This window comes from Arvicanthis niloticus, chromosome 1 (genome assembly GCF_011762505.2).
Source record: "Arvicanthis niloticus isolate mArvNil1 chromosome 1, mArvNil1.pat.X, whole genome shotgun sequence".
Taxonomy (NCBI): domain Eukaryota; kingdom Metazoa; phylum Chordata; class Mammalia; order Rodentia; family Muridae; genus Arvicanthis; species Arvicanthis niloticus.
In genome coordinates this window covers 68,488,682-68,513,113 of record NC_047658.1, presented here as the reverse complement: position 1 = coordinate 68,513,113, position 24,432 = coordinate 68,488,682, and the positions used below count along the sequence as shown (strand labels likewise).

The following is a 24,432-nucleotide window of genomic DNA, read 5'->3' as shown; positions in this document are numbered from 1 at the left end:
ATTTTTTCTCCTTTTTTAAACTTCTTAAATTTTATTTACTTGTTTGTTTATGTGTGTGTGTGTGTTTATCTTTTTGGGCTTTAAAACATTTTTTTAATGTAGTACCTTATTTTTCTCTTATTGCATCTAAATTTTGTGTCATCCTTAGATCTTTGAACTTTGTCTTAGTTAGGCTATTCTATTGCTGTAAAGAGACACCATGACCATGGTAACTCTCATAAAGGAAAACATTTAATTGGTGTTAGCTTACAGTTTCAGAGGTTTAGTCCATTATCATCATGGCAGGAAGCATGGCAGCATCCAGGCAGACACGGTGCTGAGAAGGAGCTGAGTGTTCTACATCTTTTTTTTTTTTTTTTTCTGGTTTTTCAAGACAGGGTTTCTCTGTGTAGTCCTGGCTATCCTGGAACTCACTCTGTAGACCAGGCTGGCCTTGAACTCAGAAATCTGCCTGCCTCTGTCTCCCAAGTGCTGGGATTAAAGGCGTGCACCACCACCGCCTTGCAAGACTTCTACATCTTAAAGGCGACAGAAGGAAACTATGTGCCACACTAGGCCTAGGCCTAGCTTGAGTACATGAGGCCTCAAGCCTGCTCCTCAGTTCCTCCTCACACACTTCCTCCAACAAGGCCACACCTTCTAATGGGCCAAACATTTAAACACATGAATCTATGGAGGTCATTTCTATTCAAATCACCACATTTTATTTCCTGGCTCCCATAGGCTTATAGCTATAACATAATGCAGAAATGTATTCAGTCCAACTTCAAAAGTCCTCATAGTCTATAAAAAGTTCAAAGTCTGTTATGAGATTCATGTAATCTCTTAACTGTAATTCTCTGTAAATTAAAACAACAACAACAAAAACTAGATTGCTTACTTCCAAAATAGTGGCCAGGAAACACCATTTCCATTCCAAAAGGCAGGTAAGGGAGCATAGTGAGGAAATACAGGACCAAAGCAAGGCTAAAAACCAGCTGGGCAAACTCCAGACCGTGCATTTCCATGTGTGATGTCAAAGCATTTATCAGATTTCTCACTCCTTCCAGCTCTGTGCAGCACACTTCTTTCTTTCTCTTGGGCTGGCTCCCCTTGACAAGTATCCCACGGCTCTGGCAGTTTGGGCCGGGCGGTACACGCCTTTAATCCCAGCACTTGGGAGGCAGAGGCAGGCGGATTTCTGAGTTTGAGGCCAGCCTGGTCTACAGAGTGAGTTCCAGGACAGCCAGGGCTACACAGAGAAACCCTGTCTTGAAAAACCAAAAACCAAAACCAAACAACAACAAAAAATTGGAGTGTCCAAGGCAATCCAGGCTTCACCTTCACGGCTTCTCACAATGACCTCTCTGGGCCTCCATGCAGGGACACCTGTGACACATGCCTGGCCTCTGAAGCTTTCTTTAATCACAGGAGGAGCTTCTATAACCCCTTTCTTCTACCCTTGCCTCTAAAGGGACAATCATGTGCCTGAGGCTACCAGACCAAAGCAAAGCAAAATATAGTGTAGTGATTTCTGCAGTTAATAACAACACACCAGAAATTACTTTTTTATAATTTTTTTATGATTTTATATGTATGAGTTCTTTGCCTGCCGTATGTGTGCCTGTATGTGTACCATATGTGTGCCTGGTGGATCCCCTGGAACTGGAGTTATGGATGGTTATGAACTAACATCAGGGTGCTGGGAACCAAACCCAGGTCCTCTGCAAGAACAACAAATGCTTTTAATTGCTAAGCCATCTCTTCAGCCCCTGAGAAATTCTGTTTTTATTTTTGTTTTTGAGATGGAGTCTTGCTGTGTAGCCCTGACTGGTCTGGAACTCACAGATCAGCCTGCCTCTGTATTTCAAATACTGGGATTAAAAGTGAATACCACCATGCTTACTCTACCCTCACCAGAAAGTCTTATTCCTATCTAACTATGGTGCATTTAGATGCTTCCATAAGGTATGTGCCACCACTGCCTGGCATGAATGTTTTGTTTGTTTGTTTTTGATTTTCTTTCTTTTCTTTTTCTTTTTTTTTTGGTTATTCGAGACAGGGTTTCTCTGTGTAGCCCTGGCTGTCCTGGAACTCACTCTGTAGACCAGGCTGGCCTCGAACTCAGAAATCCACCTGTCTCTGCCTTGTTTTTGATTTTCAAGACAGGGTTTCTCTGTAACCTTGGCTAATGCTGGCTAGTTTTTTGTCAACATGACACAAGCCAGGGTCATCTGGGAAGAGGAACCTTTAGCTGGGAAAATACCTTTGTCAGATTGGTCTGTAGGCAACTCTGGGATATTTCCTTGATTAATAACTGATGCCCACCCTATTGTCTTAGTTAGACCATGGCAACTCTTACCGAGGAAAACATTTAATTTGGAGCTGGCTTACAGTTCAAAGGTTTCCCATCATCATGATGGGCAACATAGTGGCTTGCTGGCAGACATGGTGCTGGAGAAGGAGCTGAGTGTTCTACATCCAGGTCCAAAGGCAGCAGGAGAGATAGTGACCCTGGGCCTGGCTTGAGCATCTGAAACCTCAAAACCTTGCCCTTAGTGACACACCTTCTCCAACAAGACCACACCTCCTAGTAGTGCCACTCCCTACGAGCCTATGGGGGGGGGGGCATTTTCATTCAAACCTCCACACCTATTGTGGATGGTGCTGTGGTAAACAAAAATATTAAAAAAAAAAATCCCTGTGCAAGATTTTTTCCCATCTTAATGGTTTATGTTCCTGGATGAAAGACATACACACAGCCTTATATTTTAAAATATGCCTTACACAGCACAATAGCTGGGCAACTGCCTCCCCCATGCTGTTAGGATCCACCTTCCTACTGGTAACTCTGAGTTATTTTACTTACTAATTTCTATGTTCCATCTGGGCTGCTCTTAACTCCAATTGGCCAGCCCACATGGCCACGTTTTTTATGGCTCAGCTATCCCGTTTCAGCTCTCCTTCTCCCTCCTGCGTGTTCTTCCTCTTCCATGGCAGCTTCTTTGTTCTCTTCCTCTCCTTGAGGTCTCAAACCTGGGAAACCTAAGCCCCACCTATGTGTCTTTCCCCCAGCTATTGGCTGTTAGCATCTTTACTTACCAATCAGATTTAACTGGGGGCAGGGTCCTTCAGTGTCTTACATGCAGACTCTCTAGTCTTTGGGGCCGGGGTGTGGGGGGTGGGGAGAGAATCCAAATTAGCAATATAATACAAGCAGCATTAGGCCAACCCACTACTTGGTGCTCTAGGAAGGTAGTCTTGGGTTAGTTGGATATGTTTGTATGTATGTATGTATGTATGTATGTTTGTATGTATGCATGTTTGTGTGCATGTATGTATGTTTGTATATTTGTATGTATGTATGTATGTATGCATGCATGCATGCCAGCCATGAAGAGCAGGCTAGAGTGCCTGCCTTCAGGTTCTTGCTTTAGTTCTGCTGACTTACTTCAGCGATGGACTGGGATGGAAGTGTAAGTTCCCACCTTGCTTTGGGTGTGGTGTTTGTCCCAGCAGCAGAAAGCAAGTGCACACAGCAGAGACAGTATGCTATGTGTCTGGGTGTGAGTGTATGCGAATGGCCACTCCATTGCTCTAATACCCTTCTGACTAGTTCTCATTTCTCTAGAAATTGTCTTTAATTCTGTTTCCTTTTTTAAAAATAATTTTCTTTATTCTCAAACACATAATTGAATTCGTCACCCTGTTAAAGTCTTCTTTAGACTCTTAAGTAGTCTAATCCTTTTAGTCCTTATCAGTAGTATTTTAGAATTTTTTTGTTGAGGAAATTTCCATGTTGTCTGTCTGTCTGTCTATCTATCTATCTGTATTTAAATAAAGTTGTTACAACTGTGTGCCATTATACCTTCTTTCCTCCTTCCCTCCTTCCCTCCCTCCCTCCCTCCCTCCCTCCCTCCCTTCTTCCCTCCCTTCCAACTGTTCTGAGAGAGGTCCTTGCTGTCCTGGAACTTGCTTCATTGCTTATGTTGTCCTCCAGCTTGGTCCTCTTCCCTCCTCCTCACGAAGGCTGGGTCTCTGGGGTTGTAAGTGTGAGCTGCCACACCTGGCTTCATGTTTTATTCCTTAGTAGGGTTACAGACTGAAATGAGAGAGCTCCCTGCTTTATTCCCCACAGTGCCTAAGCACAGAGTGTGCAGGAAGTATCAGTGAGAGGGGAGAACTGAGCTAGAGAGGAAGATGAGAGAGAGATGGCCTGTTCCTCAGAGCAAGGTGGAGGGCAAAGAAAAGGGCAGGTTCGAGCCAAGATTGAAGGTGAACAGGGTAGAGGTAAGAAAGCAAAGAAATGCCAGACATTCAGAGGTCTGCTTTGTCTTCGCTGTGGAGAAGCCTGTTTCATAATTTAGTTGTGCTCAGTAAATGACTTCATTAAATTAATTCTTAGGCTGATTTGGAGTTGGAGAGCAGAGTTAATATTCAAGGTTCCAGGTGGGAAGCTGTATAATTTGTGCCAGAAAAAGCTCTGAGTTACGGACAAGAACTGTGAAGTGTTTCATGTGAGTGGGTGTTGCTGGGTTAAGTCTGAGACATTGACTCTTGACACCATTGCTTAGGGCCAGGGGGCCCAGGCCCTAGTTTTAAAAGCATCCATCTCTCAGAACTTTCCCCGGGAGTCTTTCTGGTGAGATCAAAGGGTGGGGCATGGGAGTGGGGGTATGTGGGGGAAAGGGGGGGGGGAGTGCTGCAGTAGTGAAGGGGCTTCTCTGTGTTTGAAAAGTCTAACTTGATAGCAAGCTTAAATCCCTGATTCAGTGACTGAGTATCTTTGCAGAAAACAAAGTTTTCTTTGAAGTTCCATTTTCTTGTTCTCCATAAAGCTAAAACAAAACAGAAATATGAATTTACCTGAAATAACCTGGGTCTTTAGCCCCTTACCTTCCAGTGAGCATGGTCCTAGATGGAGAATAAACAGCTGAACTAAAAAGGAATGAATCGAGGAGGGCCGAGTGGGGACACAGATGGCAGGCATCCAGGACCAGTGTGAGCATGCTCCTGACTCAGATGCTCTGAAACATCTCACCACACCTGCACCAGCAGCCGCACACCAACAGCAGCAGGCTTCTCAATAACCAGGAAGCTAAGAATAGCGTTTAGTCTGTTACAGGGTCATAAGAAAATTAGGGAAAACTATGCAGAGGTGCTAGAAAGCTTATCACTCCGTGACCCGTTCACGTCTGCAGACCCTAATCTCTTACTCAGGGAATATAATTAGGTTTCTTTCTATGAATAGTTAACATTTTCCCCCCTTGGAATTTTATACTCATACTTAGTGACCTTTTTAAAATGGTATGTTTTCTGTTGTGTGAGTGTATTACCATTTAAGAGTGTTTATGAAGGTTTTGCTTTTTTAACAGTACTGGAACATTTTGGTAATTGCTAAGTTGTCCTTGCTCCAGGTGACAGTCATATTTTCTCCAATTCTGGTTTTCTTGTGTCAGAGACCAAAATAGAGTGTTTAATCAGTTGGAGCTCTTTAATTACTCATATCTGTGTAATAAGAACAACAACTTAAAAAAAATCAGTGGCTTAAAACATTGATTTACTCCTAAGTCTGTACTTTGGCTCAGGCTTTGTGGAAACAGCTTGGGTCCACCGGTTGTCACTTTTGGAGGCTCAGCGGCCACAGGTCTGGCTGCCATCTGAGATCAGCTCTGAAGAATCCAGGACAGTTCTTCCATGCAGCTGCTTGTCCTCTGAGCTGTGTGATCACGGGACTCTCAAGAAGAGTATCCAGACGGATGGAGAAGCTATACTGTAGGTGTTTATGATTTTGAGCCATCATAATCACTTAGAGTTCTTTGCCATAGTGATGGCACATATGGGACTGGGAACAGATGGCACACTTTTTCATTGTGTAGCGGTATCACACAATTCAAGAGAGCAGGGCCACAGGATGCACCTGGGACCACATTCGGAAACTAGTCTGCCTGCCGCATAGTGCAGTGTTGGGTTTTATCCATCCTTCCTTCCTTCCTCTGTGTGTGTGTGTGTGTTTCCACACAAGATTTCTCTTTGCAGTCTTGGCTGTCTTGGAACTCACTCTGTAGTCCAAGCTAGCTTTAAATTCAAAGATCCACCTGCCTCTGCCTCCTGAGTGCTGGGATTAAAGTGGGATTAAAACCACTCAGCTGGTTTTTATACCTTTAATGATGGTCGTGATTGTACATTCTTTTCCTGGGTTCATTGGTGGTTTCTTTCCCTGTGGCCTTCCTTCTCATACCTCCCCCCCCCCCACCCGCCTTGTCACTGGGCTTCACATTAGTGACTGTTGAGTATACTGTTGATCTGTAATGATTCTTGTAAACTAAACAACTTGGACTCAAAGTTGGCTTTAAAAACACATCACTGTCGGCTTGAGGATTGTGTTAGATTTTTGTTGCTGTAATAAAACATCTGTCAGGACATTTTAATTTTCTTTCTGTCTGTCCTTCCATCTTCTTTTGGTAGGGTTTCATGGAGCCTATGTTGGCCTCACTCCTGATTGTCTCTACTTACCAAGTGCTAGGAATACAGACATCTGCCTCTGTGAGGCAGGTATTTGTGGTGGCAGGGGTGTGTGGTAGAAACTGTTCATCTCATGACAGCAGGGACAAGACACCCCTAAGGACATGACCCAGTGCCCTACTTCCAGGCTTTACCTCCAAAAGTTCCCAGAATCACTAGCTGGGAACCAAGCCTTAAGTACCTCTCTGGGGACACTTTATATCCAAATCATATCGGGAGCCATCCAAGTTGTTTGTGGGTGGTTTTGTTTGGTAATGAAGATTTGTGAGTAACCACATTTAAGACCCACACAGTACTTTTGTCTTTTACACGAGAGCACAGGAAGGGGGGTTGGCAGGTGAAAATCATCACCTTTTTGACCTCAGCCTCCCTCCAGGGATGAGGCACAAGAGAAGGATGGATGCCTTTGCTCCTTCAGGCACTGCTACATCTGGGGATCCGGAACACTTGAGGTGCCTGCAGGGGAAGATGACACATGGATGCACAGAGACCTAGAGGGGTATGTCTCTACTGAAAGTTGCTTTCTGTTTCTGTTAGGCTGACTGTGCTGAGGTTCCAAGTTAGTATGCAGTGGAAATGAGGATATTTAAAAACATTTATTTGAGCTGGGCTTAGTGGCTTGTGACTGTGGGTTTAGAACTTGAGAGGCTGAGGCAGGAACATCTTCCAAGCCCGGGAGATGGGGAGAGCTACCTGTTTAATATAAGGAGATCTTGGCTCAAAACCAGACCAGATCAAATTAAACCAAATCAGATTATTTCTTTGTACTTTGCTAGTAAGTACACTGTGGAATTAACACCACCACCACCACCACCAACAAAAACTGTCTTTCTGTGCAGGTTCCCAGTATTCAGATTGTCAGTCTTGGTGGCAAGTGCCTTTACCACTGAGCCATCCCACCACCTCCCAGTTAGAAGTTTTGAATGAAGGAGTTAATGAATCAGGTAGCAGGAAGTGGCTATAATCTAGGGTGTGAGAGGAAAGCACACTAGGTTGTTGGTAAGCCTGAGGCCTTGAGAGGTTCCTAAACATGGAGCTGTTCATACTTAAGGATTGGGGAAGCATACTAGACAATGACCTTTTTTTCTCAAGGAATTGTAATGTGTACACAGGGAGGAAGCTTTGGGTGGCTGTGTGCATGGACAGAAGATGTCCTGTTGGCTGGCTGCCTGCATAGCTGACTGCGGGCACTCCGGCTGTCAGCTGGAAGGGGCAGGAAGGGTATTCAACAATGAGCCCTAGGTGCCTATTAAACATTATTTTATTATTGTGTGTGTGTGAGATGTGTGTGTGGGCGCGTCTGGGCCAGAGGACAGCTTTGTGGAGTTGATTCCTCCCTCCCTTCATGTGACTGGGGACTGAACTCAGGTTGTCAGGCTTGTTCATCAAGCAGTTTATCCACTGAGCCATCTTGCTGGTCTCCACTGTCTCAAGAGAATTCGCTCTGAGAGGTGAACATGATGTGGCCAGGCTTCAGCACTAGCGTTACTTTCTTTTCTCTTGAGAAACTGTCCTGAGGTGTAGCCCTGACTGGCCTAGAACTTGATAGCAGACCAGATTGGCCTTGGACATGTGGTGATCCTGTCTCTTGTCTCTTTAAGTGCTGGGGTTGTAGGTGTTTGCCACCATGCCTGACTCTGCCACTATTGTCTGCTATGACATGATTGGGCTAGCTCTTCAGTTTATCGTCTGTGTTTAAGCTCTACTTTGTTGAAGCTCTACTTTGGAGCTCTTGTGTTAGCTTTGGTTAGCAGATAGCCTGAAAAAATGACTTACTTCTTTTAGAGGTTTTTTCTTTTTCCTTCCTTCCTTCCTTACTTCCTTCCTTCCTTCCTTCCTTCCTTCCTTCTTTCCTTCCTTCCTTCCATCTGTGGCCTCTTATGTTTGTGTCCAAATGATCTGGCATCTAGACTGACCCAGCAACAGGACATATATTTATCCTATCTGAAGCCTTTTGGGCAAGGGGAATCAGCTTTCTATTTAGTTTGTATCCTGGGGATACTGTTGAGGCTCACACTCGGCCTCAATGCTTTGCCTCAACGCTTTTGGGGCTAAGTGCTCTGGTCAAGAGAGAGTGTGGCTCTTGGGGCAAGAGACGCGAAGAATGGAGACAAGACAGGGTGTGATTCAGTCTCTTCTATTTTCTCAAGTCTCTCCTATTGAAGGGAATTCTGAGGTATTTATATACACAAACAGGAGCACACAGGTGAAAACACTTTACCACGTGCACCATACAGCTGAGGTCACTAAACAGCAAAACAGGCTATGTGGGATAAACAATATATTTATCAGAGTGTGCTTCAGCTGTTACAGGCTTTTGACAACCAAGTCTTTCATCAGGGTATATGGTTCCAGATGGCTGCAAAGTTGATCTAGCCGCTTTCTACTAAAGTCGGCTCCCAACAGGATACAAACACTCTTTTGCAGGTGTTTTTCACTTACATAATATTTGTGCTTTTCAAAAATATTTCAGGGGCTGAGAAGATGAATTAGTTGGCACAGTACTTGCCACACAGCATGAGGTCCAGACCTTGGGTCTCCAGCAGCCATGCAAAAAGCTAGGTGTGGCGTGTCCCCGTGAGAGTGTGCTTCAGTAGTCTCATCTTTGGGAAGACGGAGACAGGCAGATCCCTGGAGCTTACCAACCAACCTGCCAATGTGAATCAGTGAGCTCAGGTCTCAAAAAATAAGGAGAAGAAGTGATTGAGAAAGACACTCACCATTGAGCTCCACTGCATACAACCTTACACACGAACATCTACATACACAGAGCAAAAGTATTTCCTGTCTGTTTCCATTCCATGCTCATAACTGCTCTGTGAGTGAGATGAGGAAAGCTTACTTCCTGTATGGCGGAGGACACGCTGAGGCATAAATAAGAGACTGGGTCATGTTATGGGCTCAACAAAAAGTGCCTGGGACAACCTGTCATATTCCATTTTTTTTTTTTTTTTTTTTTTGAACTGCTGCTTTCCAAACACAGGACTACAAACTGAATGTCTGTTTATCTGTGATTATGTTTTAGCGGCGTCTTCGACATCTCCGGAACATCGCTGCTCGGAACATTGTTAATAGAAATGGCCATCAGCTTCTGGATACCTACTTCACTCTTCATTTGTGTGATAATGAGAAGATCTATAAAGGTAAGGGACCTGGAGCCTGGGGTAAGTCATGTTTGTACGCTTGTAACAGGAACAGCTTGCAGTGTTTTCTGCTGCTTACTAGAAAGCTCAGTCATGCTTTCTGAAAACATCTCAAGTGTTATATGTTGGAGTCATGGCCAATGGGTGGTGCTCTAGGGTATAGCCTTACTTTGGTAAGTTTGCTCTAGGGTATAGCCTTACTTTGGTAAGTTTGCTCTAGGGTATAGCCTTACTTTGGTAAGTTTGCTCTAGGGTATAGCCTTACTTTGGTAAGTTTGCTCTAGGGTATAGCCTTACTTTGGTAAGTTTGTCTCTAGGGTATAGCCTTACTTTGGTAAGTTTGTCTCCCTTTTATTAATGTTACTGTTACTATTCCAGTTGCTAAGTAAGTTTGTTTCTCCTTTATGAGTGGTACAGTACTATTCCAGTCCCTAGCATTTAAAACAAATGATGGGAGTTCAGTATCTTATACTAGTTTTATATTTCTTAAACATATTTCCCCCTTCTAGTGACCAAGTTTATAAAAACAAGTTTGTATCTTCCCATACTTAGCTTTATGTACATGGGGTCATTTTCAGAAGAATGGCCTGGTTTCTTCCAACTCAGTTTTGTTTTATTAGACTTATTAATTTTATTTAACATTTGGCCTGCATGTCTGTATGTACACCATCTGTGTGCTTGGTGCCCTTGGAGGTCAGAAGAGTCCTCAGATGCCCTGGAACTGGAGTTACAGATGGCTGTAGACCACTGTGTGGGGGCTGGGGACTGAACTCTGGTTCTCTGCAAGAGCAGCCAGTGCTCTTCACCACTGACCATCTCTCCAGCCTCCAATTTAGTTTTATAGATTACATTGTGGATTCTTCTAGAAGTGGCAGTTTTAAAGGAGATTAATTATTTGATTCTGAGTTACAGTCATCTTTGGGACACACACTGAGTGGGAAGTGGTAGAGAAGACCAGGGCGCAGTGTCATTCCTGCCATTGGCTTGGGATTGAAGAGCAGGAGGACAGTTGCTCTGCCTCAGTTGCTCTGTCTCAGCCTCTGGCTTCATGCTTTGGGAGAAAGTTTTTTAGAGATTAAGTGAAAAGAAGAAGAAAATAAGAAGGAAAGGACATGACAGCTCCTAGGTATGGTGCAGGAGAAGGTTTATTGTAGATAAAAGAGAGAGCCTAGCCAGAGGCAGAGACGTCTGGGAGAGTCCAGAGTGGACATGACCCTGAGCGGGGGCCATCTGAGGAGAAGGAGGGGAGAGAGAAGAGCCAGACCAAGAGGCTAGGAGGGAAAGGGTAGACGAAAAAAGGCCAGGTAACCAAAATGGTTGGAATATATAGGGCAGGCCAGCTGGAGAAGTTTAGAGTAGGAGTCGGGTATGCCAGCCAGGAGAGCCAGGACTGAGGGATGCAGGGCCAACCTGGCAGCCTGCATCCACTTTGATATGTTAAGTAGGTACCTTGGCAGTTTGTCTTTGGTTTAAGACCTAGCAGTGATACCATGTCTTATACAGTATGTGAGATGGGTTTTTTTGAGGATCATGGTTGGTGAGATGCCTTTATTAGACTAGGCAAACAAAAGGCAGTGACTACCTTAATAAGAGGTAGTGAACTCTTATTCTGAAGAAAGATTGGGACAACAAAGGACTGCTTCTGGATAGCGAGGAGACAGACTTGGCCCATAGGAAAACAGTGGTTTATAAAAGTACGAGGGGGAGTCCTGTGCTAGGAGGAGGTGTTTAATTTTAGTTGTCAGGTTAATTAGGTAAGCCAAGGGGGCTTTGCTTGCTGGACTTCAGTGTGTTGAGAGCTGGACCTTGGTGGTCAGTGTCAGGTAGAGGAAGTGACAAAATGAGAGAATAGACCTTGGTGGTAGCTTTAAGAATGTAATCTCATGGTTTTAGCAGGGCAGAGGGGATGGGGAGAAGGGCAAGGCCTGCCAGAGCCATGCTCACTATGTTCGAGCTGGTCAGAGTCCTTTTACTTAGTGTCTTCTGGGAATTTGGAAAATGGTGGCCATTGTTTTTGGAATTGCAGTGTTAGACTGGTTTCTAAAAGGAGCAGCCATGGGACTAGCTGGTGACTGATGTAAAGTTGGAAACAGAATGACTGTCTTTGCTCTTTTTTCTCTGGCTTCAATTATTTCTTTTCCCCCTCTGGCTGGCTTAGAACTCACTGCATTGACCAGGCTGCCCAGAACTCACAGAGATCTGCCGCCTTCTGTCCCCAAGTGCTAGGATTAAAGGTGTGTGCCACCACACCTGGCCTGGTGATTGCAGCCTTTTGAAAGTCCCCAGTTTTTCTTGATGTGACCAATGAGAAGACCATTAATGCACATAGGGGGTGGCAGTGCCAGGGCACAGCCACAGTCTGCAACAGTAGAGCCTGTCACTTCTTCAGAAACCACTTAGGGCCGTATTTCCCCTGGTGAGCTGTTGAGGCCCGAGCTGCCCCACTTTGGGCGGCCTAAAATGTTGCGGCCCTCTCCACTCCACGCTTGGCAGCCACTGTATCCTGGCCTAAGCTGCCGCTCAGGTCCTCGGGTCAGGGTTCAGCAAGAGAGAGAGTGAGGATGGACTCGAAGAATGGAGACCAGACAGAGTGTGATTGAATCCCATTTATTCTTCAGTCTCTCTTCCTAGTCCAAGTCCCAAGTCTTGAGTTCCTAGTCCCTAGTTGTACTCCTCCTAGTTCCTAGTAGTACTCACTCTGTTCTCTTCCGAGTGTCTAATGTCTACTCCTACTCCTACTCCTAGTGTCTGAATCTCTGTTACTCCAAATTGTTCTCTAAGTTGTACTCTCTAAAGTGTCTGATTCTCTCTTCTCTCTTCTGTCTGCCTCTCGCCTTTATATGTCTCACTTCTAAGCCATGCCTTTTGGTCACACCTTTAATCATGCCCTTAGGTCTTGTCTCTAAATCTGATCTCTACACTTCTAAGTCACACTCTTAAGTTACACACCTTTAATCTCACACACCCAAGGAAAATCCTGGGTATCTAAAGCAAGATGTTATCAGAGTGTTCTCAGCTGTTGTAGGCTATTGTAATCCAAGTCTCATGTCAGGGTATATGGCTCAAGATGGCTGCAAAGCTGATAGCTGCTTTCTGCTAAAAGTCGGCTCCCAACAGTGAGCCTTGGTTAATTCATCATTACAGTGAGGTGGCTGGTAACTTGTGAGACATATTTGTGCTTCAACCAGTCGTGATGGAATGAAATGTTTTCTGTGCTTTTGTAACTCATCATAGGAGCTGGGGAGTCACCTAGTAATCCTGGTTAACGTTACCTCATCTGGTCGGCTCCGTCATGAAAGTCATCGGTATGTCATGGTCCTTATATGACCTTTGGTGCAGAATAGCCACAAAGGCTAGTTGGCTCTCCTTCCTAAACCGATTTACTATCTATTTCATCTCCCAGTTTTATAAGATTTTTTAAGATTATCAGAAATGCTGGCTTCTCAGTTACTCTTATTTCATCTGAATTCATAGTAGATCCCAAGAAAGTAAGGGAACTTTTTTTTTTTTTTTTTTTTTTACATCTTTTTTGTTTTCATAGGAGATTTAAGGTAGTTCCCCAAATAGTGTTGATACATGTTTGAAAAAAGCCTGTGTTGTGTGTTGGTGAATGGAGACTCACTTTTAATCCTGCTTCCCTCTTAAACTTAGAAGTTTTAAATTTGTAGTTTTAGTTTATTTCTGAGTTAAGGTCTCGTTCTGTAGCATAGGCTGGCCCAGCCCTTACTGTGCGGGCAGGTCTTGCCTCAAAAACTCCTGGTAGGTCTGGTCTCCCAAGTGTTTTGACTGCAGCTATGAGCCACCATTCCCAGCTAGAGGGTTTGTTTGTTTATTTATTTATTTATTTTAAAAGATTTATATTTTAAAATTGTGTATGCGCATGTGTGTGTGTCTGGGGAATGTGTGACCAGGAAGTGCAGGTGTCTCAAAGGCAAGAAGAAGGTGTGGGGCCTCCTGGAGTTGGGATTAGCAGAGGCTGTGAGTAGTCTGATTGGTGCTGGAAGCTGGACTCAAACCCTGCAAGAGCCGTGTGTGCTCGGAGCTGCTGAGCCGTCTCTCCAGCCTCTCCTGTCTGTTTTAGCCATAGATATTTTCTCCCCTGGGAAGTGCTCAGGGCCTGTCCTCTTCCGACTACCAGCTAGCACAAATCTATCAGGGGCAGAGCTGTGCAGTCCTTTGGTCTCACCCAAGACCCATCCTCTGAGGTCATGTCCTCTATCCTGCTGATAGAGTTGCCTGCTCTGTGTCCCCTTTGGAGTCAGTAGGTGGCTTAAACTTGGTATGCTCATTGGCCTTACGTTTTTGTGTCAGAAAATGACAACTCCATTTCCTGGCCTAAGCTCCCTAGTTCCCACATCCAGCCTTTCATCAGATACTTTTCTGGTGGCTTCTTTGTACCGCTGTGCCACTGTCCTCCCTTGCATGGGTGGCAGAAGGGTCCCCTGGTTGTCTGTCTACCCACGTACCCACATGCATGCGCGCACGCACACGCACACGCACGCAGCCACGCCCTCTCAGCCGGTCTTCAACCCAGACTTCTTGCAAATGAAAGATCATGTTATCTGTCTCCAAAAAATGCTCTTGTGGTTTCTTAGCTCATCCAAATAAGGCCAAGACCCTTATGTCCTATGTCACTGCTCAGGACTTCTCGTTGCTCTTCAGGGTTTTCTGGTAGTGAACTGTAGAAAGGATCCCTGAAGGCCAGCCTCTCTTCTGCTTTCTCTGCTGCAGCCATACCACGTCTTGACTGTCTCCTTTTCTTCCATGTAACTGCTTTGTACTCTGTCTGCACTTTGGCCTGAGCACCTTCCTCCAGGTACTGGGCTGAGGAACGAGCCCTTCCGCATTCCCGCTGGCACTGCTGACGCTGGCCTTTTACAAGTTCTGACCATTCTGTTTGCTGGGCTTTTTGTTTGTTTATTGTTGCTTTGTCTTTTGTTTTGTTTTTTTTTTTCTTAATTCTTCCTCATGGTTGTTTCGGATCACCTGGCATTGGTGTGCTCAGTCAGTGTCTCGTCCCTTCCTGCAGAAGTAAGCTCACAGGGACAGACATTTAACCACTCTGTCTCTGATAACCAGAGGGTACTGGGTGCATCTTCTCCCTCCTCCCCTTCCTTCCATTTATTTTCAGTTTAATTTTTTTGGGTAGGTAATGAAGTCTGTGTTTCAAAACGTAAGTGGAGGTTTACATTAAAACCGCCTTTCATCAATGTCCCATCAAGCTGTTGCTCCTCTTTCTGCCCTGGTAACTGCTGTTATCTGTTTCCTGTTTGTCTTTCCTAAATTATTTGCAGAAACAAGAAAGATAAGATGTTCTTCCTTCATTCCCAGCAGTTCCCTTGCACAGATGCCGTATGCGCACAGATGCTGTTAGCTTGACATTTTTCATTTAATATGCCTTAGAGGGTGCCTCTGATGCACTGTCTCTGGCTTTGCATTGATGAGCTGCTCTATAGTGTCTTTAGTTGGCTCTGCGGTGGACTTTTAGGTTGTTCAGTCTCTTGTTGCACTGACTAATTTTTACTAATGCATCATTTTGTGTTAGCCCTTAGGCTAAGTTCTAGGGAGTGAAGTTCTTGGGACACTAAGAAGGTATGTTCTGTTTGGTAGGTATTGCAAAATTGTATTCAGTGGGAATTGTTTTGTGTGTGTCTTTTCCCCTACAGCCTCATCAGTAGACCATGTAAGCCCTTGAGTCTTTGTCAGTCAGATAGGTGAAAAATAGTTTTGCCGTTCAGGTTAAGCTTCTATTTCTCCTATTATGAGTGAGGTCGGCACTTCATAAACATTTACTGAATGAAGGAATGTAGCATGGCAGCCAGTGTGGGCCATTGGCAGCAGGCTCTTCATTGTTGGCCCTTTAGGTGTGAGCATGGCTGTCTAGAAAAGTTCTTGTATGCAGTGATCCGAGTGGACACAAGGCTCTGATAGGACCCTTTGAGGCTCTACTTGGCATATGACTTTATTCAAATGAAAGGAATAAAATGCATAGATGTTTATTAACAAACATTATGGCTCATTAGGTGTTTTTAGCCCTACTATTTAATTTGAGCCTTATAACAGCCCTGTAATTTCCTAGGTGCTGCTCTGCTCTGGAAGGGAATGAGATGGCGATTGACTATTGATGACTGCATTGGTCATTAATCTTACATGAGAGACTGAGGAGGGCTGAGTGTGTTTTATTTTATTCTTAAAATTCCATGTTCATTGTTTTCAAGCCCTGCTGCTGTTCGGCTATTTAGATGTAACAGTGTGGTAGCATAGTCGGGCTTATCCGGAGTATACACGTCCATGCGTGTGTGTGTGTGTGTGTGTGTGTGTGTGTGTTGGCGATCAGCTCTCATCCTCTGATCTCTTCACGGGGACTATGGACCTGTGCTGGCCTCTGTCTGTCTAGTTTGGAGTGCTAATGGACATGGCAAATTGCCTAGTTTGGGTTTATCTACAGAGTCAGACACTCAACATTTTAGAAGAAGTCACCCTGTTCCTCTCTAGCAGTGGGGAGCGGAGCTGTGAGAACTCTCTAACTTAGGTTCTTTGCAAGAAGCTGAATAATTCTGTTTTTTTTTTTTTTTTTTTTTTTTAAAAGAATTAAAATATCTTTGTTGTCTTCTCAATGATCTTATTTTTATATTTTAATTTCTTTAATCTGTTACTGGGATTGAAGAGAGGGCCTTATGCAAGTGAGGCAAGTGCTTCACCTCCTGGCCCTCATCCTCCCAGCTTAGTTTTTCACCATCTTTAAGCAATACATTCTTGTAAAAAGTAAAATAAAATGAGTGCAGTTAAATAGATAAGTAAATGACATGTATTAACTAGAAAGTAAAAAATACCTTGTTAAATAAAAAGTCTTAGGGCTAGAATGTCACTCGGCATTGTATACATGAGGCCCTGGGTTTGGTCCAAGACCACAGATAGTGACAATAGGAACAAACCCAAACAAAATGAAGACACAGGAACACCCCTTTACAATCTTGTTTTGGACAAGATTTGGACACACACACACACACACACACACACACACACACACACGCATGGACGTGTATACTCCGGATCATGTGGTATCAGGATCACTGCAGCTGCAGTGTTTGAGTGTTTGAGAGTGGCTGGAAAGAGTAGAGTTGTAGGGAGCTGGGGAAGTGAGTCTTCCTTAAGTGTAGGGATTGCACAGTTTAGTTAGAGAGTGACTTGTCTGTTGTAGCTATCATGGAACCTGTTTGTTCTTCAGTCTCACAGTTTCGTTTCTAATGGTCTCTTCTCTAGAGCCACACCGTTTAGGTTATATATATTTATATATATATTTAAAAAATTGTTTATTTCTAGCATTATTTGAAAGATGCTAAAATTCAGGATGTTCCCTTTTAAAATCATAGAAGTTTTTTTTTTCTTATTTCCTACTTTTGGGATTTATATCCCAGACACATTTTACATACCAAAGTGGACCTGGGCTCCAGGGTCTCCCAACATCCCTCAGTCCCTGCCTCTTACAGGGCTTGGCTGGCATCCCCTGCCCTCTGTGGGGGGCTGGGCTTCCCCTCCCTTAGAAGCTCTTCCCTTTATAAATCAGACATGTTGGTGTCTCTCCCTGTGGTGCACACACTCTCTCTCTCTCTCTCTTTCTCTTCCCCCCTCCCTCAGTTGCCCTGGCTTTGTTCCTTGGGACCAGTGAACCCACCAGAGAGCTGCTTCCCAGTAAACCTGCCTTTATGTACTTTAATGCTTGAATTGACTCATTTAATCATCAGGGATAACTTACCACAAACAGTTATTCATGATTAAAAACAAAATCAAACCATCATTCAGCTAGTGAATGTAAGTAGCCTAAAGCTGTAACCTAAGATTAAAAACTGTTAGCTTACTTAGGAAAATCCTGCTGTAAATCCTCTCATAGAACCTGTTCTTTCACTTAATGTATTGTGAGTAGTTCTCAAAACATACAATAAAAGTGACCTTTTGTTTGGAAGATGAGGATAAAGTAACGGAGGTAGCCTGTCTGCAAGGAATGCCCTAACAACAGAGCTGCCGGAAGAGCTTCACTTTTCTATTCTTTGAAGCCCCCCAAAAGGTGAACACCAGTGGGCTCCCTGGGCATGTCCTTGTTCATCCATAAAGGCAAAATTGGCTGAGTATCTAGGAGATGGTAGTTGTAGGGTCCATAGTATAGGTGGTAGTATAGGCCCACAGTAACGAGTAGAATCTCCAGGCACACATTTCAATTGGTAGAAAAAGGCATTTGTCCATGTTTCATGCCTCAGTTTATCTCAAGTACCAGTAGTGTGTGAATCACATGTGGGAAATACTGTCCTGTAGCAAAGGGGACTCCAGAAGCCCCCTAGGGTTTGTATTGACAGTGGCATGGAGATTATTGGGTAGGTGGCTGCGGAACACTGGAGGGTTGTTGGGAATGTCTGTCAGAACCTAGAGCATAGTTTTGTTTTGTTTTTGGGTTTTGTAACATTTGTGACTATATATGAAGGTTTATCGAATCATGGCAATTTTTAAAGTATTTATTTATTTAATGTATATGAGGGCTCTGTCTTCACACAGAGAAGAGAGAATCAGATGGTTATGAGCCACCATGTGGGTGCTGGGAATTGAACTCAGGACCTCTTGAAGAGTAGTCAGTGCTTGTAACCACTGAGCTGTCTCTCAGTAATTTTAATGCTTACAGAAGAACTTCAGTTATCCAAATTTCCCAAGTTGAGAAAGGGCCTGACGGAGTTGAAGATATGGAATGTTAGCAACAAGCACAGATAAGGCTTGGGTCATGTGGTTTCTAAGTCAGTATTTATTGTACACTCCTATGAGGGAATGTTCTAGCGGTGCCTGAAGACCAGAGAGAATCAGTCATAGAGACTGGAAATGGGGACTTGGGAGATGGCTCATAGGTTAAAGTACTTGCTGTGCAGATGAGAACTGGAGTTTGAATTCCCAGGACCCACCTGGATGCTGGGTGAGTGTGGCAGGCCAACTGTAATGTAGCCCCGGAAGGCAGAGGTGGGATCTCCAGATCAAGCTGTCTGGCCAAACTAGTTGTGTTGAGAAGCTTTGGGTTTGATTGAGATATCCTGCCTTAAAGAGAATAAGGAAAGACTCCTGACCTCAACCTCAGCCCCCTGCAGGACCACACACGCATGTGCATGCTCACCATGTACACATGAAAAGAAAGAAGTGAGTGGAAATGGGAAAAGAAGGAAGTTTGAGTTTTTTAAGGACTTAAAGTAGAATGTGTTGCAGGAGACATGCAGCGATTATGAGACTAACTCTGGACAATCTGTGATCTGCCTCACTGATGCTTTTCCCCTTCAGGCACTTTTACTTAATTTTGGTTTTATATATATTCTTATTGGTAAAGGTGACAGGCACTAGATGGTTTTAGACGCCTTACTAGAACGTCAGAGCGTTACAGCCCTTACTTCACGAGCCCATTGTCTCTCATATCACTCACTGTGCTTTTTCTTCTTTTCCAGAATTTTATAGGAGTGAAGTGATTAAGAATTCCTTGGTAAGTTTGTTTCCTGACAGGTACATGTGACACAGTGTATATCCCTGTTTCATAAGATGTGAGTGATTTGAGTTGAAGTCTGGTTCTTGGGTTGTGGTGCATGTCCAGATCTGCTCAGATGTTCAGTCGTTACTGTTTTTTTAAATTGCTGTAAACTTTAAATTTGCATCATTTTCATTTATAAAGAGCTTGACTGTTTTTGAATCTGTATTTATTTGGGCAAAATTCATAAGAGTAGTTTGTATACAGGACTTATTGCTGGGTGGTAACAGCCGTGTTCAGTTAGCTGGCCGTGTCTAGCTGGGCATGGGTACATGCATGTAATACCAGGGTTTGGGAGGAAAGAGGCAGGAGGATTGTGAGTTTTAATGGCAACCTCAGCTACACAGTGAGTCCCTGCCACCAAAATCCAAAAACCAAACAACTAACTTCCAAGCATCCCACTTTGTCTCTGTCTGGAGGGGGTTGTTCTGGAGTTGTGTGTTTGTGTGAGGATGCACAGTGCTGCTGCTGCTCAGGTTACCCGTTTCTGAGTTTTGTGTGAATGAAATAATGCAGTAAGAGCCTGGTGACTGACACCCATGTGTCAGCCTGGTTGTCGGGATCAGTTGGCCCTGTGTGCTGAATTTGATTCGTTTGTATGTATTCTAATAGGTAATCATTTTTTCCCCCTGTTGGTGAGCATATTTGGCTTCTGGTTTGAGCCAGCAAGCATTGTGCTGCTGTAAATATTGACCTGGGTGTCTGCTGGAGCATGCGTGCCTTTCTCTGGAGTCTGTAGGTGGATATGCACTGGAGTGGCCAGGCCTTCTAGCTGGTTTCACACTATTGCTGTTTTGTTTCTACTCACTGCATTTCTGTGAGAATTCTGATTATGTTATTGGGAACCCTTAATGTTTTTAAACATTTAAATGTTGATGGAAATCATATACAGGATTTATTTTCTTTTTGCAATTGAGGCAGATAGAATATCTAGTGCCAACAATATGCTTAACTGAAAAGAGCTGATAACAGTTATAACTGTTTTTGAGGGTGTGCTTATAGACACAGGGCTTTAGAAAGATTGCCACCTAGTGGTTAAAAACTTGAGAACTTTATTGATTTCTTCCCCCACACCTCCCTGTCTTCCTCTCATCTTCTCTCCCTCGCCTTCCCTCCCAAAAAAAACCAAATAAAACTGGAGGTGGGTGGGAGGGATAGGGATGGGGAGGGGAAGGAAATGTGTCTCCAAGTTATATGCCAGAGTTCCGTTTCTTTTTCACATTCCTTTAGTTAATAACAGGTAATGGGAATAATTCTGCATTGTTTGCCTTTGGCTCCAGCTAGACATACCCTCCCCCAGGTTATTATTATTCTGTTACTGTTTTTTTTTTTTTTTTTTTTTGTGTGTGTGTGTGTTTTTAGTGACTGTATCCTTACTATGATTGACAGGTCAATAAAGTGACCAAAATGATTGAAAGGTAACAGTGGGGGCGGCCAGCTGGAGTCCCCAACATTGATTTACTATACAGGGCTGGTCAGGGTTTGGAGGTTATCTACACAAGTTTCTTTAGTAAAGAGGTGTAATTGTGACCAGGTCAGGTGTTTTGTGCATTATTTTCCACTGATGACAGAGCTTCAAGGTAAGGTATATTCTTGTTTCATAGTGAGGGAACAGCCAGGGAACTTGATGTCAGCCGCACACAGCTTGTGACAAATAAAACTGAAGTTCTGAGGCTCTAACCCCAGGCTCCCCCACTTCCTTCAGCTGTTTTCACCTAGAGGTCAGTGAGCCTTGCTATTGCATAAACAAAGCCCAGAACAGATATGTTTAGAGAAAACATGAGATACAATTTACCAGACTGATCACTGGGATCATGACTGGAGTTGCTTCTTAGCAGAGGTGGAAGCTGGGCAGTATCAGTATGTCTTCGTGGGTTACTGGCCCGAGAGGTTCTCCAGGCACCTGTGCCTCAGTGGAACTGTGGCTGGATATATTAACATTTGAGCTGTCTCTTTGTTGCTCCTGCCAAGGCTGTGACCCTGGGGTAAATAAACTGCAGCATCATCAAGTTTTTCAGCTTCCTCTGGTTCCACAGTTGGGAGCGAGGCCGAGCTAGTTCAGGTAGATGATACTGTGAAGGCTGTAGGACTGTGATTTATCTCAGGGTCAGGGGAGCAGTCAGGGAAGGTTGCTAGCAGTAAGTCATCCCTCAGCGGGTCGGAGAGCCTGAGCTGAGCTGAGGAAGGCCAGGAATGGAGTTTGCTGGGCTTCTACTAATTAAAAACCAGTATGAGTTGTACAGAGATATCCTGAATATGTTTTTTTTTTAAAATGGGTACAGCTTTTATACATTTTTAGTTGTATTTCTTATGACTATTTAGTTGTCATTAAACAGTGTAGAGAAATAAATACTGGTAATAAACAACTATTTATTTATTTATTTATTTGAGACGGGTTTCTCTGTGTAGTCCTGGCTGTCCTAGAACTCACTATGAAGACTCCGAGGAGCACTTCCTCTAGTGCTGGGATTAGAGCCTGCACCACCACCGCCCAGCTGATAATTACTTTTTAAAACTTCTGATAAGAAGTAGTGATCTTGGGGCTGGAGAGACTGGTCTTCCAGAGGTCCTGAGTTCAATTCCCAGCAACCACATGGTGGCTCACAACCATCTGTAATGGGATCCGATGCTCTCTTCTGGTGTGTCTAAAGACAGCTAATGTGTACTCATATAAATAAAATAAATAATAATAAAAAATATTGGGCAGTAACTATTAATAGGTGGCAGGCTGTGTCTGTATGTACCAACTTGAGAATTCTTCCTCGTATACTGGCACATGCTTTGTAAGCTCATAGAGAATAGTCTGGGGAGAAGATTGTCAGCACGCTACTGTGTCAGTGTAGCAGCCCATAAAGGCACCCAGGCCAGTCTGTCTTCATATGAAATGAGCCCTGGTTCTTCCAAGAGTGGCTCTTAGCTAAGGATGATACACTGGAGGATATTCTGTATACCACCCTCCTGACCATGTAGCATGGACCCTCAGCGGCATCTTAGTGTCCCTTTCTTTTTCTCTTTGGAGGAGAGTAGTTATTTCATGCTTTTTCTTAACACTTTGTTGCATGGTTGGTGAGGATCTGGAATGATGCTGTTTTTTATTCTAGAGCACATGTTTGTTGTGATCTTGTAGGGAGTTAAGTGGCTGCCTTTCATGCTGTGTGAGCCACTGCCCACCTCTGAGGCTTTTGACTGACATCGAGGTAGACGGTGAAGATGTCACCTTTTCTTCCCGTTTAAAAATCTCAAAAAAAAAAAAAAAAATACCCTCAAAACACTGCCCCCCCCCCCCAAAAAAAAAACCCCAAACAAAACAAAACCCATTTTATTCTTTTATGCCAGGTGTGGTGGTGCACTACTTTAAATTCTGGCACTTGGGGAGGCAGATGCAGGTAAATCTCTGTGTTCAAGGCCACTCTGAGACACAGTGAGATGTTGTTTTGAAAAACAGAAATAAACAATAAAAGAAGTAGAGCAGGGTGTGGCGGTGGACACCTTTAATAGCAACAAATGGGCAGCAGAGGCAGGTGGATCTCTGTGAGTTCCAGGCCAGTGTGATCTACGTATTGAGTTCTAGGATAGCCAGAGCTACACAGAAAAATCCTGTCTCAAACATACAAACAATCCCCCCCTAAACAAACAAACAGAAGAGGAATGGAGCACAATTATTTTCTCCTGTGTCTCTTTCCACTCACTAAGCGCTCCCCCCCCACCCCCAAAGACCAGCAAGCTCCTCTTTCCTGGTTTTCCACAGCAAAGTACCTCTGCCCAGCTTGACCCTCAAGTGGCAAATACTATTTTGTTCTACATATTTGGGAGACTCTGTTGGTGCATGTAGTAATTCACTGATTTGAAAGAACATCCCCTCTGACAACAGAAGAATGCCTTTCTGTGCCTGTGTGTGCGTGTGTTAGTGTGTCTGTATGTGTTTGTGAGTATGTATTTATGTGTCTGTTGGTGTGTCTATGTTAGTGTGTGTGTCTGTGTTACTATGTCTGTCTGTATGCCTGTGTGGTGTGTAAGTGTGTGTTACTGTGTTAGTGTGTCTGTGAGTGTGTGTGCTTATGCAGAGTGTCAGTAATGGGCTTTTCTGCTCAGCTGTAGAAGACATTTGCCAAAAAAGTTGCAGAGGTTTCTGTACCAGCTCTGTTCCTCACAACAGTTGGAGGCTCTTGGGTTGTTCCAGATCCTAGCCCAAACTTGATGTCTATTGCAGTCATTCTGGTGGGACTGTGGCATCATTGTGACTTCAGTTTGTACTTCATAGATTGTTCTGGTTGAACACTTTTCTGAGTGTTGACTGGTCGTTCGGATGATCTCACTTTAGACTAGTGGAAGAACATGCTAGCTAAATTAAGAATAAACAAACCTAATGCAAGGATTTTAGACTTTAAGTCTTATGTAACTCAGGTTGGCCTTGAATATTCTTTTTGCCTCAGCCTTGATACCTTACTCTAATGAGTACTAGGATTACAGGCATGAGCCCCATGACTGGCCTGAAACTTTAGGTTTATGGCATTTGTTTGATGTAATTTGGTAGCTTTTCATTTTTTCCCCCTATTTCCATTATTCAAAGACATATGCAGTTGCTGGTCTGTTGAATCTCAGTGAAGTGAAACATTAGTTTGTGAATTCATGTCCATGTCACCTTTATATAGTCTCCTTCTTCCCAAACTTTTAAATGGTTTTACATGCACATATTTGTCTACCTGAGTGTGTACTTGTGTGTGTCAGTCTGGGGCCTCCCTCATGTGTGGAGGTCAGAAGAGAGGGTCAGATCCCTTGGAGCTGGAATCAGAGGCATACACGTAGGCCACCCTTCTTGTTCCAGGGAGTCTGAACTCCTGTCTGTACAGCAGGTGCTTTCAGCTGCTGGGCCGGGAGCCTCTCTTCCTCTCTCACTTCCATTCTTTTCACAAGGGAGAGTTATTTAACGTCTCAAGAACTGCAGTTTATGAAGAACATTAGTTACTATACCAAGCTGGATTTCAGTGGCTGCAGCATAAAGCCACAGACATAGCTCTGACCTTGAATGGTGTCCTGGAGCACAGTTATCTAGGGCCGGAGATGCAGGAAGCTGCTAGATGCTTTATTCTGAGTCTGGTCTCTAGCACTGTATAAAACTGGTCGTGGTGGTGCTTGCCTGCAATCCTAGAACTTAGGAAGTTTAGGAATTCTAAGTCATCCTTGGCTACACAGGGAATTTAAGGCTAGCCCAGGATATGTAAGATGTGGTTTTGTTTT

At 43.9% G+C, this 24,432-nt stretch overlaps 1 protein-coding gene across 5 annotated transcripts in view; it reads left to right on the top strand.

Moving 5' to 3' along the window:
• Positions 1-24,432, top strand: part of Uvrag (UV radiation resistance associated) — a 251,710-nt gene that overhangs the window by 16,105 nt on the left and 211,173 nt on the right. For 2 of the 5 annotated variants that reach the window (XM_076938584.1, XM_034519197.2), the window contains exons 2-3: positions 9,530-9,647; positions 19,118-19,152. In XM_076938584.1, coding sequence (XP_076794699.1) covers positions 9,530-9,647; positions 19,118-19,152 — 153 coding nt within the window. Of the gene's footprint in view, positions 1-6,880; positions 7,004-9,529; positions 9,648-19,117; positions 19,153-24,432 lie in introns of all 5 variants that reach the window. The other 3 variants (XM_076938600.1, XM_076938594.1, XM_076938617.1) reach the window with 3 other exon arrangements.